We start from the raw sequence: 16,733 nt of genomic DNA, 5'->3' as shown, positions 1-16,733 counted from the left end.
TTTTGCTAGTGAATCAATGAAAAATCAATGCATTTATACGTTAGCCATAAAGATTCATTATTGTTAGGTAAGATCCCAAAATCGATCCGTTGAAACATATATTTGGAACTCATAATTATCATACTTTCTATTGTATTGTAATTCCAATTTTAGTTTTTCAGAATATTCTGTAAATCTCTTTCACAAAGAAAACAGCACAGAATTTTCTGTTTAAAAGTGCATGTACAAGATGTATTAAAGTAACTACGTATATGATACGTACTAAATCGAAGGTAACTGCGAAATTATGTTTATTGAAAACATACGTGTATGATTGGACAGTATGTGTACATTGTAACATGTGAAATTATGTCTTATAAATAAATTGCTATAACAATGTGTAGCAAAATGATTAGTAGTATTTCTTTCACATACCTACTATATGAAATATGTGTATCTATAAATGTTTTTTTCAACTTTTAATTTTGTTAGTGCAAAGTAAAAAGTAAATATTAAAATAATTCATATTTTTACATAAAAGTTGAATTTATATATCTGTTGGTAATACAGAACTTCAACATTATATTAATAAATTCACACAAAAGATTGTTTCACTCATTCTTACCATTCTAATTGCTTTATATATTAATTTTTTGCATTTGTATATGTAATAATCTTCGGTTTTAAAATGAAAAATTGTGTCCGCCATGAATTTCAGATGGCGAGATAGAGCAACCAAAGCAAGTATTTAAGTGACCGAAATTTCAAAACAAAGCCGCGTAGGTTCGGTGTGACAACCACTAATGCAATCTCAAATTTTGTATATTTTTCTTTAAATCATTGTGAAAGTATTATTAATAGATTGGCGGGATTTTCTCGATGAAAATGAGTCTAAACACCTTAGATTTTATCGAAAATGCACGTACATACAAAAATTCAGAAATGTTCTATTTTACACATAATTCAAAATAATCCGAATATTTGTCTAGAAATCTTCTAATTTCTCTTACCCTTTTTGCCAGTTTATACTTAAATTATAAATATATTTTTTCACAGCTTCTCACTCACAAATATTTAACATTCATTTACTATCCAATCCCATTATTAGTAGTAAAGTATATACGAATACTAAAAATTAAAATACATTTAACGTGTATAATTACATGTGTATTTACAACATTTGCAAATGTTTAATATGAGATATCTAATTTATCTCTCATTTTGTAATAATATTTTACATTGACAAATATTAGTTTGTTTCTTCATATTACTTAATTTTTGACATTATTGATAGAAACAATTAATTAATAAATTTAAATGTGAACACAATTAATTTTATATTTTAAGCGATAAATAAATAAAATTAAATAGTTCTTTAATTCGATTGAGATATACTGAGGTTAGGTTGCTCTATGGCTGAAATTTAGAATATAGCAAATCTAAGTTCAGAACAACTTTCGCGCCCCTCTAATTTTAGGGGTTACATTATCGATATAGCCGACCGAATAAATTGAACTTCCATGTTTTTTTGTGATGCAATGTATGCGTTACAATGGTATTATAAAGAAATATATATTTTTTAATTTGCTATGAATATCAAACAATATTTTATTTCATCTAAGAGTTCATTCATCTTTATATAAAAGGTACTTCCATTACTAAAATTCTCATTGCACAAATTGCTGATTTGATCTCGAAGTAGGTCGCGAACTATGATGGCGCCACATTATCTTCACCCCTCCCCTTGCTGAACTGTCAAATCGAGGAACGTTGTTTGTATACGAAATTTTTATCAGTTTTCAGCTTCAACTACGGTCCGGGGACTTCAAGCAAGTGAATAAAATCAGGTTCGTATTCGTCTGCACTTTTGTGGTGAATTACATTAATGTTACTCCGCGGAATTCTTTCATTCTCGTTGACGAACGGAAATGTTGAGAACTGGAGTTGACTGGCGCTACTACCACTTTTCCTGTCAATTTCTCCTCGTCCTTTTTTCATTTCTCTTTGCCACCCTCCTTATATATTTTTCTCCTTTTAGCATGCTAAAAAATACAATTTTTTTTTTCATAAGGGATGAGACCACAGTGCGAATTCTTTGTTCAAAACGATTTCACTACTGACTCTATTCTCCGTTTTGCCTTATTTCTCTTAACCTAACTAGAAAGCAAATCACTGAACCGCGAGTAGCTTTCAAAACTAAAATTTCTGAAACAAAGTTTCAACGCCGACGTAAGTCATCGACAACTTTTAGTTAGTCAATGCAATTAATTTACTGTACCATAAATTGAATAGTTCAGGCTCGCTCATATTAAAAGATTCATAGTTGATGAACATTTATTTAACAGACTGTTCGGATTATTTTTTATGCCGGAATTAAACGTAATTGAAAAGTATATATTTTTTTACATACTTCGTAAAAAACGTTAATTTTTTTCAAAATTAAATTTATAATACTTGCACTTCAAAAAATCTGAATTTTGTTCTATAAAAATGTTATCTGCTACTGATTGTAATTATTGTTAAATTTACTTCTTTTAATGAAAAATATAATTAAAGTAAAATAAAGTATGCTATCAAAAATTTTGTTGATAATTCAATGTCTAAAAAATATCATGATAAAACCAAGTTTCTAACTAAGTTGCTTTGCATAATTATTCTAGGATGAATCGAACAATGGATGAAAAAGAAGAGTTAGTGAAGAAGTCCTTATTTAGTTTTGTGAGCAAGGAAGTGCCTACTGCCCAATTGAGGTAAAAACATTTAAATAACCTTCATTGTATGTGATTAAAAAAGAGTATTCATCTTGATTGCTTTTTAATTTCATCTTTCCTCTCTATGATATGATATTTTTTTTTCAGTTTAATAGATGATATTGTTCTCAGTTATGTGGTGAGTATGGTAGAAGAAAGTGCACTCGAAGAAGACTTGGATGTTGACGGATTGTGTGAAATGGTTTCTGCTTGTCTTCCTGAGTTTTCTACAATCGAAAAGGAAGCAGTATCCAAATGGTTGTTGGATGTTGAAAGTAAATTACGACAAGAAAGTAAAGGAAGTGAAAATTGTCAACCTCATGATCCCTTAAGTCATATTAGTTTATCAGCACTATTACCTCCTGGTACACAGAGAATGAGAGTTCATCATCTCTCTGAAACAAGTGATGCTGGAAGTGATTCTAGTGGAGAATATTTCTCAGAAGTAAGTTGCCTTCATCTGTTTTACAATTTATTGCTTGTTTCTAATTCTATGAAAAGTTTAATTTGCTAATTTTTTATCTTTTTAGTAATATACAGTATTATGTATATTCTTTATAATAATATTTTAAAATACTAATTTATTTGTTTCATCAGGAATCATCTTGGCATCAAGTAGCACTTTTGCAAGAAATGTTTCCGGCAGCAAGTCTGGCAGAGGCTAGACACTGTTTAGCGGTTGCTGGTGGAGATATAGGAAATGCAGCTCAGCTTGTGCTTCATCGACAAGAAGCAGGACAGAGCATTGTCAGTAATCTTACATTTTTAGCAGTGAGTATTTTATGACTACCTTTTGCTATATTGTTCTAACAAAAATGTTTTGCATAATTTAAAACTAAGTTTCTCCTTTGCCTCTTATAAAACAAAACATATACGAACGCTGCACTATAAAAGATTAATGTACACATGCATGTGCATAGATTCTTGTAGTAGTGAAACGGTTAATTATCAATCATGAGTTAAACGACATAAAATAGCGTAATTATCTTGTGGCAGCCGAACGCTCGTAACAAGGCCAGAGTGAACGATGAGGAACTGAAATCACGTATCATTGCACGGTATAGTTATGTCGATAGAGATGATGATTCGCGTGAACATCGTCCAGTCGCTCCGAAAACAGAACCCAAAAAGTTAGTGCGTTATCTCGATAATAAGATCGTGAGCGTAAAAGGTGAACGCTATACTGAAGTGAGAAGAGGTGGCGAAGAGGAGGACGGCAACGAAGGTGGCAGGAAACGAGGTCATTGCCGGCCGTAACCAGTCCCTTTGCCTCCACCCCCCGATCCACCCCCTTGGAGGCATCTGATTCAAGATAAAGCTTACACTTAGATTTTCTTCTTGTTTATAGAGGAATACGGACAGGGTGTTGAATTTTTACGTATGCAGCATTATTTTTTGTTCCTTTTCAAGTAAATTCGTCTCATCCAGTCACTATTATCAATTTTAGAGATATCTTTTTTTATGCGTGATATTATATTTATGTGATTTGATGCAAGAGATTTGTAGCATTTGAAATCACAAACGCGCAGCGTACCGTTTACAATACGGAATCGTGAAAATTTGTCTTGAGAACAGTACAGTTGCAAATATTACTATTACATCGCAGTATAAGTACCTGTTAACGTATACTATTTAATTTACGATCGAATTTTTTTATTTTATATCGAGCGTACAATGGTCACAAAATAAATGCATTCATTGTTTGGATAATTTGTTGCTGATAAAATTGTAAATGATCACATGAATAATTATCGAAGGCGGTTTATTTTATAATGTAATGTATGATAAAATATCAAATATTTTTTAAATGTTTGATTTATAAATATATATAAAAGAAAATTATTTATTATTTTTATAGTAATTTAACGTTTGTATTATGATGTTTTTATATGAAATTTGTTTATAATGTAAAACGTGACTAATGTAAACTCGACTTTTAACTTAAAAATTATTTCTGCGATTCGATATCGATAAATTTATTTCGCATTTTTACACGTGTATACACTCCTTCGGTGTCAAAATAATATGCATTTTCTTTTATTTATTAAGCATACTGTGTGTTTCATTATGTTTTTTTATTAGTACTGTACGATTGTTGCATTACTATTATTTTTAAGTCTATGAACACGTACTAATAATATCTGTTCAAGTAGTTTAGAACTGTATATTTTATAATGTTAAACTAGAAAAACTCAGTTGATTACTTTCAAACATTAATGTAATTGAGTGAAAATCCCTCTCCCTCTTTCTCTTACCATGTATCTAATAATGTTGCATTTAAGGACGGTAAATTAATAAGTGATATATTCTTGCAAGAGTATCAATATCTTGCAAATGCACTAAAATAAAATGGAATGTAACTGAAACTTTAGGAATTTTTATGTGCACATTTACTTGAAAACGTCAAGAAATTCAAAATAAATACCATTCTAAGCATGCACGGTAATAATTATTATCTATAATATAATCAGAGTTCACCAAATGTTTAATACAATGTTAATTGTAAAAAGAAACATTGTTTCTGTAATTGAAGTGAACTGTGCGCATACTAAATCGTTTAGTATTACAAATTATTATCAAGTTGTAGGTTTTGGATAATAAATTTCAGTAGACATATTAGGTAGGAAAAAAATATATAGTATATATATACATATATGTATATATATATACACATACATGTACTAGATATCTAAGCGGGATAAAATTTGCTTACCGCGCCATATAATTTACCAGTATTACTATTGTTATTGCTATTATTGCAAACTGTAAAGTGTAGGCAGATGTAATCATTAAAATAGGATATTAACATGTTGAGTAATGTATACTCAACAATTATGCTGGAGTGCGTGTTTTGACAATGAATCAATAGAAACACCAAATTGTCATGATAATTGCAAATGCTAACTACTGTTGATGCAAGAAGTGTAATGAATTAACTGGAAATATAAATTTTATATTTTCATATTTTATTTGGGCCCATTGTTATATTACTTAGTCACTGGTCTCATTGAATTTCATTTACTTCTTTTGATATCATTTTATTAAGTATGCAATGTACTATTAATATGTTTGTTTATGATCTTTCATTTTAGCAATTGAATATGTTTAATTAACAAAAGAATGTATAAGTACATTTAAATGATTTGCAGTTAGGCCGATCCTTGCCATAGATGATTATATAAACTATAAATGAGTCATTTTATTTCTAATAATTGTAATTATTACATGAAAATATTGTATTCGCTGTAAACTAAATGTATTCTACTGCAATTAATTCCAGATAAAACAACGTTGCTGTAAGATTTTCGAAAGTATGTGTAATAGAATAAGATAGCAGACTATTAAAGAGATATTAAAAATAAATAAAAATATGAAAAAAAAAAATAGTAGAGTAAGCATCATTATGAAGTGGAGTACTTTAGTTTCCTGCGAATTTTCTGTACATCCATTAATGTAACATATATGAATTTTGATCAGCAATATTGACTGCATGCATGGTCATTATGTGTAATTTCTTAAAAGTGCGGAATTAAGATTACATAAGATTTATTAAGATATATTTATATAAAACTTTTTTAATATGCTAATCAAAGTCTAATTACTATTATTTAAAATGATAGTTCTGTGGCTAAATTGCGTTATTACTTACAATGTGATGTATAAATATTTAATTCATTTGGAAATATTTCATTGGCGCAAGAATGAGAAATTTATTCTTAAAAATGATTTATTGGAATCGAAAGTATCATATATTCAAAGAATATTATATATTTTCCATTGTGTGATATTAAAGAATTGTACATACAATGGAAAATATATTAATTGAACAGAAAATACTTTTTATATATTATACTACTTTTTTGAGGCAAATTGCTTTTTTATCAACTGATTTTAAAACAAATTGATATTCCTTTAAATAAAATTTCATTATTATTAAAAGGCAACATTACTCTAAGTAACATTGAAGTATGACAACACCAAATACAAAGTATATAATTAGAATATTATATCCCGTGATGATATTAATGAACTCCGGGGCCTTACAAAGTGATTCAAAAAGATTGCATAAATAGTTCTATTTTACTTTCCAGATTCTTTCAAAGATTCTATTTTCCATGACATTAATATAATGTAAGGATCATCAGACGCGCAATTTTCTTAATTTATTTATTTTGAAAAATAATTTTTGTTTACTTGCTCAAGTATATCAAAAAGCAAATAAATGTTGCAATGCTCATATTTCCGTGTTGCGCAAAACACTTTCACAATTTTTCATAAAAATGAATCTAATATGAACTTACGAGATGACCATATATAAGTGAATACCTTTTTTACCTGTACATGCGTAATAGTTATTTAATTTTCTACAATATAATCTATCGTTCTCATTGCATATATATAAAATAATACAATCATTCTATCAATCAAAATTACAATTGTGTATAGCGATACTTAACAAAAAATAATTTTTTCGTCGAAATCATGGTGAATCATTGGGCTAAAAAATAATAGATGGAATACCATGATTAATAATTAAAATAGTAATTGTATGAACATAATAAACGAATACTTTTCTCTTTAATTGCATTGTTGTAAGTAAAATTTGCCACGGTAACTTTTCAATTAATACAAAGCTACATTTCAATTGTCAGTTAACAATTCACTGTCTACTTTTTTTTGTACGAATCTTTATTTCTATGTGAATAGTACCTAAGTACTCTATTAATGAGAATCGAGAGTAGAATACTGGTAGAAAGGATATTAGCTTAGGGTTATGTTTTAAGCATTTTAGGATATACGTCGATGTGTATGCAATTACCTTCTTTTAAGACTCTGTACAAGGGGGGGGGGAGGGTGGAAACCTAAAAATGTATAACCTATATTGTATCGAGTATTTATTGTTTGTGCATGTTTTATGCGTTCTATAAAAATTACGAATATCTATTGTCCATCAAAAATTGTTGACGATCAATTTAATTTCGACCATCACTTTGTTTTTAAACTACCGAGCAATACATTTGCTATTTATATATTTAATATGTATGTATAATTATTACTAATAATTGTGCGCTAAGACTCGATTTAGGAACAAGTATTTCGATTTATATTTTTTCCTTGCTCATTGCTAAGGATTCTGAAATTCAATAAATGTAGCTATACGAAAAGATGTGGATTCCTCCTCTTCGTCGTAAAAGTTTGTTTTCGCGCGTTTCCCCCTACTTTTGTTCCGTATGAGGATAGTAATCAATATACTTGGTATAATATCAATTAGCCACTCAAAGCCATTTTCTCAATTATATATCACATCAGATACAATTCCTACTTTTATACCATATTAATAGCTATACGATGCGTGAGAGGATAGATTTCTCCCAATGGCTTTCAGTGACCAGTTAATCTTACACCATCTCAGTGAAACACCAATATACATAGATGCTTTATATGATGCGGCATATGGTGTTTTATTCGTAAAACGAATTACAATGCCTTTAAAATCATAGCAAATAAATAAAATCGTTCACATAATATTGCATTACAAGTATTCTCGTGTAAAATTAAATCAAGGTACGTTCGTGTTGCGTGTGCAGTACATACATGTGACAGGCGAGCGTAACGTTTTCGTAATAATTAATAATTAAGTATATCAATCGTTTTGCTTTCATTTAATTTTATTAATGCCAAGAATGATTACTTGGGCATATACTTGTACCGGGTGATCCTCTTTCATCTATAGATGGATGTATTTCAAAGAGTACGTCTTGTTGAAGAATTCGACATTAAAATATCAAAGAGAAGCTTTTTTTTAAAGGTGTCTAAGATATTTCAAAGTCAAAATACGTAACCAGAATTCAACATTTGAAAATAAAATAACAAAACTTGATTGAACTCTAGTTATGCTTTTTGATCAGATAACAAAAAATATGCTAAATGTTGCTATTAAAAAAAAAAAAAAAAAAAAAAAAAAAAAAAAAGCGACTGTGAAATGTCCCTCAGACCTCATATATTTGATTTTCAAACTCACAGTCTCTCAAAAATACTTATTTACAGCGCTGTCCAACTCAGGTTTCATGAGACCTTTGGGGTTCTACCATTCCCGCCTAAACTCAACACTAACAGAACTAACTTGTCATCAGGGACGGCAAAAATTTTATTCTAATAAAAGATGACGAATACAATCAACGTATAGCGATTGATTCGCGACATTTTTTCGATTGTGTTGTAAAGTTTTTATTTGTTTGTTATAAAATATTTCATTCCATAATTCAAATTCAAGTTTACATTCAACAAGTAGCAAATAAAAAATTGTTTATCTTTCAATGGTTATTCGAAACTTTTATCTAGATACAAATTTTGCCAATCCTACTTGCCATGGCTGCGTCTAGCGTTGCGCGGTTTCTCTGATAATATAGGTATATGTACTGCTTGGCGAAGGAACAGTTGGAGGGGGGAAACAAGCACATGAAAGGCTCCTATGCTGGACAGCACAGATTTACAGACTGAAATGGATCACCTTGTACTTATATGTAAATATAAAAAGCTATCATTCGATGTTACATTCAAATACCTTATAAAATCACTGTAATTTGGTTATGTTCGTTATCATTAATAAATAAGTTCCTCTATCCATTACTAATTCTTTGTTCATAAAATCTTTGATAAAATCTATTAACGGTCGTTAAAAAATAAATGTGAGAGGAACGTAATTATACTGAGAAACGTAGATCGCAGGGAATGAGACAAGAGCAAAGCTGCGATGAATACTGGTTCACTTGATTTCGAAAAATGATATCGTTAACGTTTCGTAGGAGAATGAATGATGGACACATAAAGAGAATTATTGTAGTCAAGTTCTTGCTCTTTAAATGGGCAATAAAAAAGGTTTCACAATTTAATCCTTATTTCTTCTTTTTTCGCGGTTTATCTTGTGGTGCCGGTAGATTCTCTTGTTTTCGCTTCGATGCTGGTTTCGCGCCCATGCTGCCCCCCTTCTTTCGCCTCTCTTGCCTCTCTCGCTCCTCAAGTTCTTGATTCTCACGCTCTATCAATGTAATCAAGGTATTGCATCGTCGTTGTAATTCTAAAGCCGTACGCGACTTGACAAACCAATCGAAACGGAATTGCGGTGCTGATCTAACCGTAGCACGAAGTTCCTCGTAAACGTTCTCCTTGTCAAAACCCAATTTGTGTAGCATACAAACAAGAAACCGATCCTCCTCCTCGGTGTAATTCTTCCCTTTGTTCGTTCCATAAGCTATCCTCAACTGATGGAATGGAGCACGGTACCTTGCCATTTTAGCATCCAGGGCTTTCTTGATCCCGGCTCGTCTTTGTATTTTCGCCTCTCCGCGTTCAATTTGAGCCATTACTCTGTCAATGTCCTGCAACTCATGGCAACGTTCCCAGAAAACGGCCGAGTACTCCATCACCTCTTCTGGCGTCTTTCCTTCTACTTCTTTGGCGATATTCTCGATATCGTCACGACCGTACTTTTCGTTCGCTTTTATAAATTGATTGAAATCCCTTTTGGTCCAATTTGTAAAACCCTGAGTGAGCAGTTTTTCCTTTTCCACGATTTCCTCGTCGGACAAAGGTTGAGCCTCATCTATTTTACGCTGCTCTTCTTTTTGAATTCTTGCTGCGTCGGATCCAAGTTCGGGATTCTTTGGAACCTTGTATCCTACGGTTTGACGGAAATAATAAATTTCTTGATCAAGTAATTCAAATAATCGTGGTGGGAAAAACTGAAAGTCTTGGACTATTGGCTGTTTTGGAGGTCTGGGTGCTTTTGGAGCTTTTGGTTCTGATACTCTAAGAGCTTCCCTGAAGTAAGCATCGACCGCGTAATTGGCTTTTCGTTCTCGTTTCGGTGGTTCGATCCAATTACCGAGACCAAGAATCTTTTGTTTTTCACGGTAATCCTCGCCTTCGAACTGGTACACCGAATCCGTGGGTGCGTCTACCGTAAAATTACGTAGAGATGATTCTCCTAAACTTTCAAGTTTCTGTTTCATCTCTTCAGTTTTTGCTTCACCTTTTTGTAGGATAGTATCTATATCCTCATCTGTAATAGCACTATCTTTCGATGCAAATACTTCATTTGCACCATGCCTGATCATGTTCAACATTTCATCTTTGTTCAGTGCTGTTTGCTTTGCATCAACCAATCGTCCTTGTTGAATAACTAATTTATCTAAACGTAATTTAACTTCCGCACGCTCCACGATCTTTTCTTCTACAGTATTTTCTGTAATAAACCTGAACACACGAACTTGTTTTTGTTGACCTATGCGATGAGCTCGATCCATTGCTTGCAGATCCATCTGTGGATTCCAGTCTGAGTCATAAATAATAACTACATCAGCTGTTGCTAAATTTATACCTAAACCTCCAGCACGAGTTGACAGCATAAAAATGAATTTTTCACTACCAGGTGCATTATATTCATTTATCTGACGCTGTCTATCCTCGTGTGCTGTATTACCATCTAAACGACAGTATTGAAAACATCTCCAGTGACAGTAATCTTCTAAAATATCTAACATTCTTGTCATTTGACTAAATACAAGAACTCGTGATTCTTGTTGTTGTAATTTGGGCAACAATTTATCCAAGATGACCATTTTTCCACAATTGTAAACCAGGTGGTCATCAGTTGTATAAGGAGGTCCAGGTTCTGCGCCATCAAACAAATACGGATGATTACAACACTTACGCAATTGCATCAAAATATTTTGCAGCCTCATTTTCTCAATTTTTCCAGCACCATTAACTATGTCTATGTCTTTCATTAGTACTTTTGTGTACCATTCTCTTTGCATTTTACTAAGACCAATGTATACTTTGATTTCCTTTTTTGGTTTAAGCCCTTTTTCGACTTCAGATTTCAAACGTCTCAAAAGGAATGGTCGAAGAACTGCATGTAGTCTCTCAACTAACGAATTATCACCTAAGAAACTATTAGTATTAAACCAAGAGTCAAAATCGTCTGAACTATTAAATACATCTGGCAATAGAAAATTGAGCAAAGACCACAATTCATGGAGGTTATTCTGCAGAGGTGTTCCAGTTAATAGTAGACGATTAGCTGTTTTAAATTCTCGCAATATCTCTGACAACTTTGATTTCTCATTTTTTATTCTGTGAGCCTCATCAATTACCATATAACGCCAGTTGAATTTCTTGAATACTGACTTTTCTTTTATGACCATCTCGTACGATGTTACACAAACATCCCATTCTCCTGGCATCATAACATCTCTAATGAAGGTGTTTCTAGTTTCTGCATCTCCTATGAGGCAAACAGCTCTCAGAGTAGGACACCATTTCTTAAATTCATTCATCCAATTAGCCAAAGTAGACTTTGGAACTATAACTATATGTGGACCAGGAATGTTTCTGAAGTGTTTCATGTAACCAAGCAAAGAAATTGTTTGTAGGGTTTTACCAAGACCCATCTCGTCTGCCAAGATGCCATTGATACCATGTTCGTATAGGGATATCATCCAATTTAAGCCACGTATTTGATAATCTCGTAACTCACCAGATTTGATGTAGTGCGGTGATGATTCAAAACGTGTAGTAGTTGCTACATTGGCATTACTCTCTGCCAATAATTCCTCATCTTCTTCTTGTTCTGTTTTACGGTGCCTGAGATCAACTGTATCTGCTTTCACTTGAATTTCTGGCTGTTGCTTTCTAGGCCTGCCAGCTTTGACTTTCAAAGGACTTCCAGCTTTGTCCTTCTGATTATTCGTCATAAAGTGGGAGAATATTTCAGTCTGCTTCAGTAAATAATCGAATCGTTTACTTCGATCGGTTTCAAGTTTTGTTTCGAAATCACCACCACGGGACGACGTGGTCTCGGCTGAAGATCCATTCGAATTATCTCCCGTGTCCCCTGTGTCTGCATTTTCATCTGCCTTAGACATTTTACTTAATTTCAGAGCTATCCTTTGTAAGAATGAAATTATAGACGATTTGACGTCTACGCAAACACGTATTTGATTTAACCACAATTATTTGTATATTAAACACCGGTCTTTACCCTGACATTCACGAACGCACAACACCAATCGCCGCCATATTGGATCGTGTTATCCCTCCAAAAGTAGATTACTAGTGCCATCTATAATCATTTCTTGACCATGTCGCGGTAATCGCAGAAACATTTAAACATATTTTAATGAAGCATTCGCAAATACAGTTCTGTCGATAATGTAAATCATTTTTACTATTAAATAAAGGATATACCGTAAGAGCATTCGAAGTAAGTTTTATATGCTTGTTGTAATAATTAAATAACCTTATACTAGAACGTTTATATAGAACAATTTTTTTTATATATTTGTCGTATATATCACATTAGTATTCATTTACCTTGAAAGCGTTCCCTTATTTTAATTTAAATGCATTTACATACATTTACACATTTAAAAATAATATATGTAACTAATCAAATGATGCAGGAGAAAGTAATAAAAACGTATAAAGAAGCATGTAGCTGTTATACTATTCAATTGCATCTAAATAATAACCAAGAGTTTAAATAACACAATCGCGCAACAACAATAATGTTATTATTCTTACCAGAAATTGATCTTTGTTTCTGCACGGAATACGTCCATCGATATTGTTTCCTAGACGACGGTACCCTATGAAATGACAACATACACAGTGGACACTGTGTACTACGATATTCAAGTTGAGCTCAGTTTCGCCTTGTGCAACGTAGTATATTGTTCTCGCTAATTTTGATTCCTTACGATCGAACGAAAACTTTTACTTTGACGATAAAAATTGCTTGACGAATTGTTCGGTGCAAAATGTCTGTTGTCGAGCAATCGGTCGCGAGTCAAGGAATCATCGTCCCGCCAAGTTTACCAATAATTTTAAAGCAATTCTGTAAGGCAGCTATTCGAACACAACCATACGATTTACTTAAATGGTCCAGTTCGTACTTTCGAGCATTAGCCGACGGCGAGGAACCACCGACGAAACTGAGACTCGAATATCCACCACCGAGTACCGCTTCCGGATTAACGTTCGGTTTTATTAGGATTTTGCTCCGACAGTTCGGAGGTACTCACAAATCCGTATAAATTGCACGCAAACCATTATTTAATTAGTTTAATTCTTTTGACCTAAATTTCTTTTTACAACAGCACTTTGTATAAAGTATCATAAGAACTTTTCAAACATTTAATCGACTGATTCCAAGTTTTGTCAATTATTTCGATTATATTAACGAAAGTTTGTCCTAAGTAATTATATCGTCGAAATTGTCCCGTTCTTTGAAATTATTCACACATTTCTGTTAACAAAAAAACAAAACAACTCAAATTCTTCATATTCTACACAATTTTAAATATTTTTCGGGTAGATTACAACAAATCGTTGCCCGTGGAATTGATTTTACGTCGATGGGACTGCTTATGCCTGGACCGGCGAGACTTGAACTTGATTATGATGATCGGGAAATTTCGACGAAGGTGTCAGGTGAAAAAGTTCCTCGCCATAGCAGTGGGCCTTCTAGGATCGAGTCTCTTTGAGACGATGATCATGATTTGCGATTTATTCACTCATGAACCCGAAGGTGGATCAGCCATGGTTCCTGTCACGTTATTCATGGAGATATATGGGTAAGTCGAGCCAAGCTTTTAGCCAAATATATAATACGAACAAGAATAACAGATGATTATTCGAAGAAAGACGATTCTATATACATATGTACATGAAAAAATCGTTAAAAATGTAAAATGAACATTTTTTGTAGGGGCTTTCGTTTTCAATTATTTAACATCAGTTGTTATTTAATAACAAATCTCTTGTATGTCCAGTACTTTCTCAATGTTGTTTTCGTTCGTGTTATCCGAGACGCATAGCGTTTGGAGAGGGGGGAGGGGTGGAGCTAAGTTTTCACGCGTAGTAAGGTGGGGGAAACAATTCGTTCTCAGGAGTTACTTGACGCAATTTAATTGGGCAAAACTTTAATCCTTTTTTGCAAGAAAACGGTTTGTTTAAAACGTATGGTCCCTTTGGCATTTTTTATCCTCTCGACAAATGGAATACGTAGAAACAAAAATGAAGTTCATAGCTAAAATTGTAAATTAATATTTTCCTTTCAATAATTTTATCAAATGCTCAGGTATTTGGCAGGACTTCGATGTGACGGCAGTGAAAGAGATTCCTTCGATGAAGATCCGACAGAATTCTTTGTATGCAATGAATCCAATAATTCTAGATCATTGCCGAGTCAAGAACCTAGCGAAGACAAGTTTTCCGTGGAGCGCGTTTGCTCTATTGCGAGTCAAGACACCGAAGCGGACGTAAATTTGGATTTGGACATGGTGTCGAAGGAAGACGTCGATTCTTCGAGATGTAAATTGATTTCGAAAATATTTTATCCCGACGACGATTTTTCTCTTTACGTTGTTTACAGAAAATATATTTTGTTTTCTTTCAGCCGACATATCGTTACAATTGGGTGAGAGTTATACCAGTCGAAAGAAAGCGGTTGACGATAAAACGGAACAAGATTCTTCTAGCGATGGAACATTGAAAGTAGAAGCTAATAACGAGACTTCCGGCGCGGATGCTGAACTTAGCAGAAGATCTCAGTCAAGTGATGGAAAAATGTCGAACAAAAGTGAAAATATATCTGGGAAATGTACATCTGGCAGCAGCACTCCTAACGGAAATGCGAGTAAAGTTCGTAGCGCGGAACGTAAAGGTTCGAGTGAGAGAAAAAAAAAGAAAACCCTAGATCTAAGATCGATCAAGTACTATCCAAATGTCCCTGGTGAGAAATTGAAAAATAATCGGTACAACATGAATCATAAAATTAGTCAAGATCCTTTACAATATGTTGACGTTTGTCTTGTAATGTTTAGGTATTGGACCTCGCCTTTCGGCTGAAGAGGTAGCCAGTGTAGCAATATGGATGAGCGAATGCGCAAGAGTACAAGAAGGTATGGTTGGTCCGCGAAATCTTCGACATATGAATTGTCCTCCTTTAGACAGGCAACAAATATCGGGATCATGACGAATGTAACATGAATTTTTGCAAATTTATTAACTTGTAATTAATTTTTTACGAATTATGCATTGAACGCATGCCACTTGTTTGGAAAAAGAAATAATTGCAATCATTTTTTGTAAGTCTTTAGAAATTGGAATTTTAAAAAATATGTAAATATTTGGTTTGCAATATTTAAAATCTACGTTCATTGTTACGCCATTTATGATTAATGGATTATGGAACGAATTGTTATACTTACTGGTAGGCAGAAAATAGTGTAGGGAAACCAGAAATACACTACAATAGCAGATGATATTAATATAATCGTACTTCACTTATTTTAAAGTTTCTCCATTTTCGTTTGACACTTGCATTTTTTATTAACATAGTAATATACAGAATAGTCAAGTATAAAAGGTACAATACCGTATACAAGATTAGTATACTCAAATGGTACTGTTATCATAACATTATTGTGAGCAGTTATTTAATTCATACATAGTGTTAATTGTATGTCCTAACTGTACCATGATAGATACATTTCAGTCATAAGAGATATTGTACTGCTTTACTTAGAAGAAGTTATATACATGACTTTGTAAACAAAATAAATACAAATGTTGAATTTAAGAAGATATTTAGAGTACTGACACTTCTCATTGATTATACCTATATTTTAATAAGTACAAATTTGGTGTATAATAAGTTTTTAACAATTGTTGAGTGAAAAAATTTTCTAGTAGAAAATTTTAATACGTATAAAAAAAATAATCAAACTAAATACTAAATAAAATCGTATAACAATATTTACTTGTATCGCTTATTTAGAATCTATAATCTTATTAATAAATTTGTCATTGTACAAATATTTTATAGAAAAATTTGTCAGATGCATTCATCCATTTCGTCATAGAAAAAACAATCAGTACTTAGTCAATATCACAGGAATATTTTACTTAATTTTAAAAGATTAAAAATTTGTTCGT

General features: G+C 32.4%; 3 protein-coding genes across 4 annotated transcripts; 2 read left to right on the top strand and 1 right to left on the bottom strand.

Moving 5' to 3' along the window:
- The first annotated feature begins 1,721 nt into the window (after window positions 1–1,721).
- On the top strand, window positions 1,722–4,484 carry LOC143144329 (CUE domain-containing protein 2-A). 2 transcript variants are annotated; one of them, XM_076306630.1, is made up of 5 exons: window positions 1,722–1,826; window positions 2,640–2,729; window positions 2,838–3,174; window positions 3,327–3,500; window positions 3,726–4,484. In XM_076306630.1, the coding sequence occupies exons 2-5, from the start codon at window positions 2,641–2,643 to the stop codon at window positions 3,984–3,986; spliced, it is 861 nt and encodes a 286-aa protein (XP_076162745.1). In that variant the 5' UTR covers window positions 1,722–1,826; window position 2,640; the 3' UTR covers window positions 3,987–4,484. The 2 variants fall into 2 exon arrangements, with proteins under 2 accessions (XP_076162745.1, XP_076162746.1); XM_076306631.1 differs by lacking the exon at window positions 1,722–1,826 and adding an exon at window positions 1,999–2,208.
- Window positions 4,485–6,902: 2,418 nt separating this feature from the next.
- Iswi (nucleosome-remodeling ATPase imitation SWI) lies at window positions 6,903–12,802 on the bottom strand. Its single transcript, XM_076306628.1, has one exon. The coding sequence runs from the start codon at window positions 12,656–12,658 to the stop codon at window positions 9,626–9,628; it is 3,033 nt and encodes a 1,010-aa protein (XP_076162743.1). The 5' UTR covers window positions 12,659–12,802; the 3' UTR covers window positions 6,903–9,625.
- On the top strand, window positions 7,306–16,376 carry LOC143144328 (uncharacterized). Its single transcript, XM_076306629.1, has 6 exons — window positions 7,306–7,321; window positions 13,320–13,808; window positions 14,110–14,368; window positions 14,875–15,107; window positions 15,193–15,528; window positions 15,620–16,376. The coding sequence occupies exons 2-6, from the start codon at window positions 13,553–13,555 to the stop codon at window positions 15,769–15,771; spliced, it is 1,236 nt and encodes a 411-aa protein (XP_076162744.1). The 5' UTR covers window positions 7,306–7,321; window positions 13,320–13,552; the 3' UTR covers window positions 15,772–16,376.
- The last annotated feature ends 357 nt before the right edge of the window (window positions 16,377–16,733 follow it).

This window comes from Ptiloglossa arizonensis, chromosome 3, assembly GCF_051014685.1.
Source record: "Ptiloglossa arizonensis isolate GNS036 chromosome 3, iyPtiAriz1_principal, whole genome shotgun sequence".
Classification (NCBI taxonomy): domain Eukaryota; kingdom Metazoa; phylum Arthropoda; class Insecta; order Hymenoptera; family Colletidae; genus Ptiloglossa; species Ptiloglossa arizonensis.
Note: the sequence above shows the minus strand (reverse complement) of the source record. Positions and strands in the feature narration are given on the sequence as shown.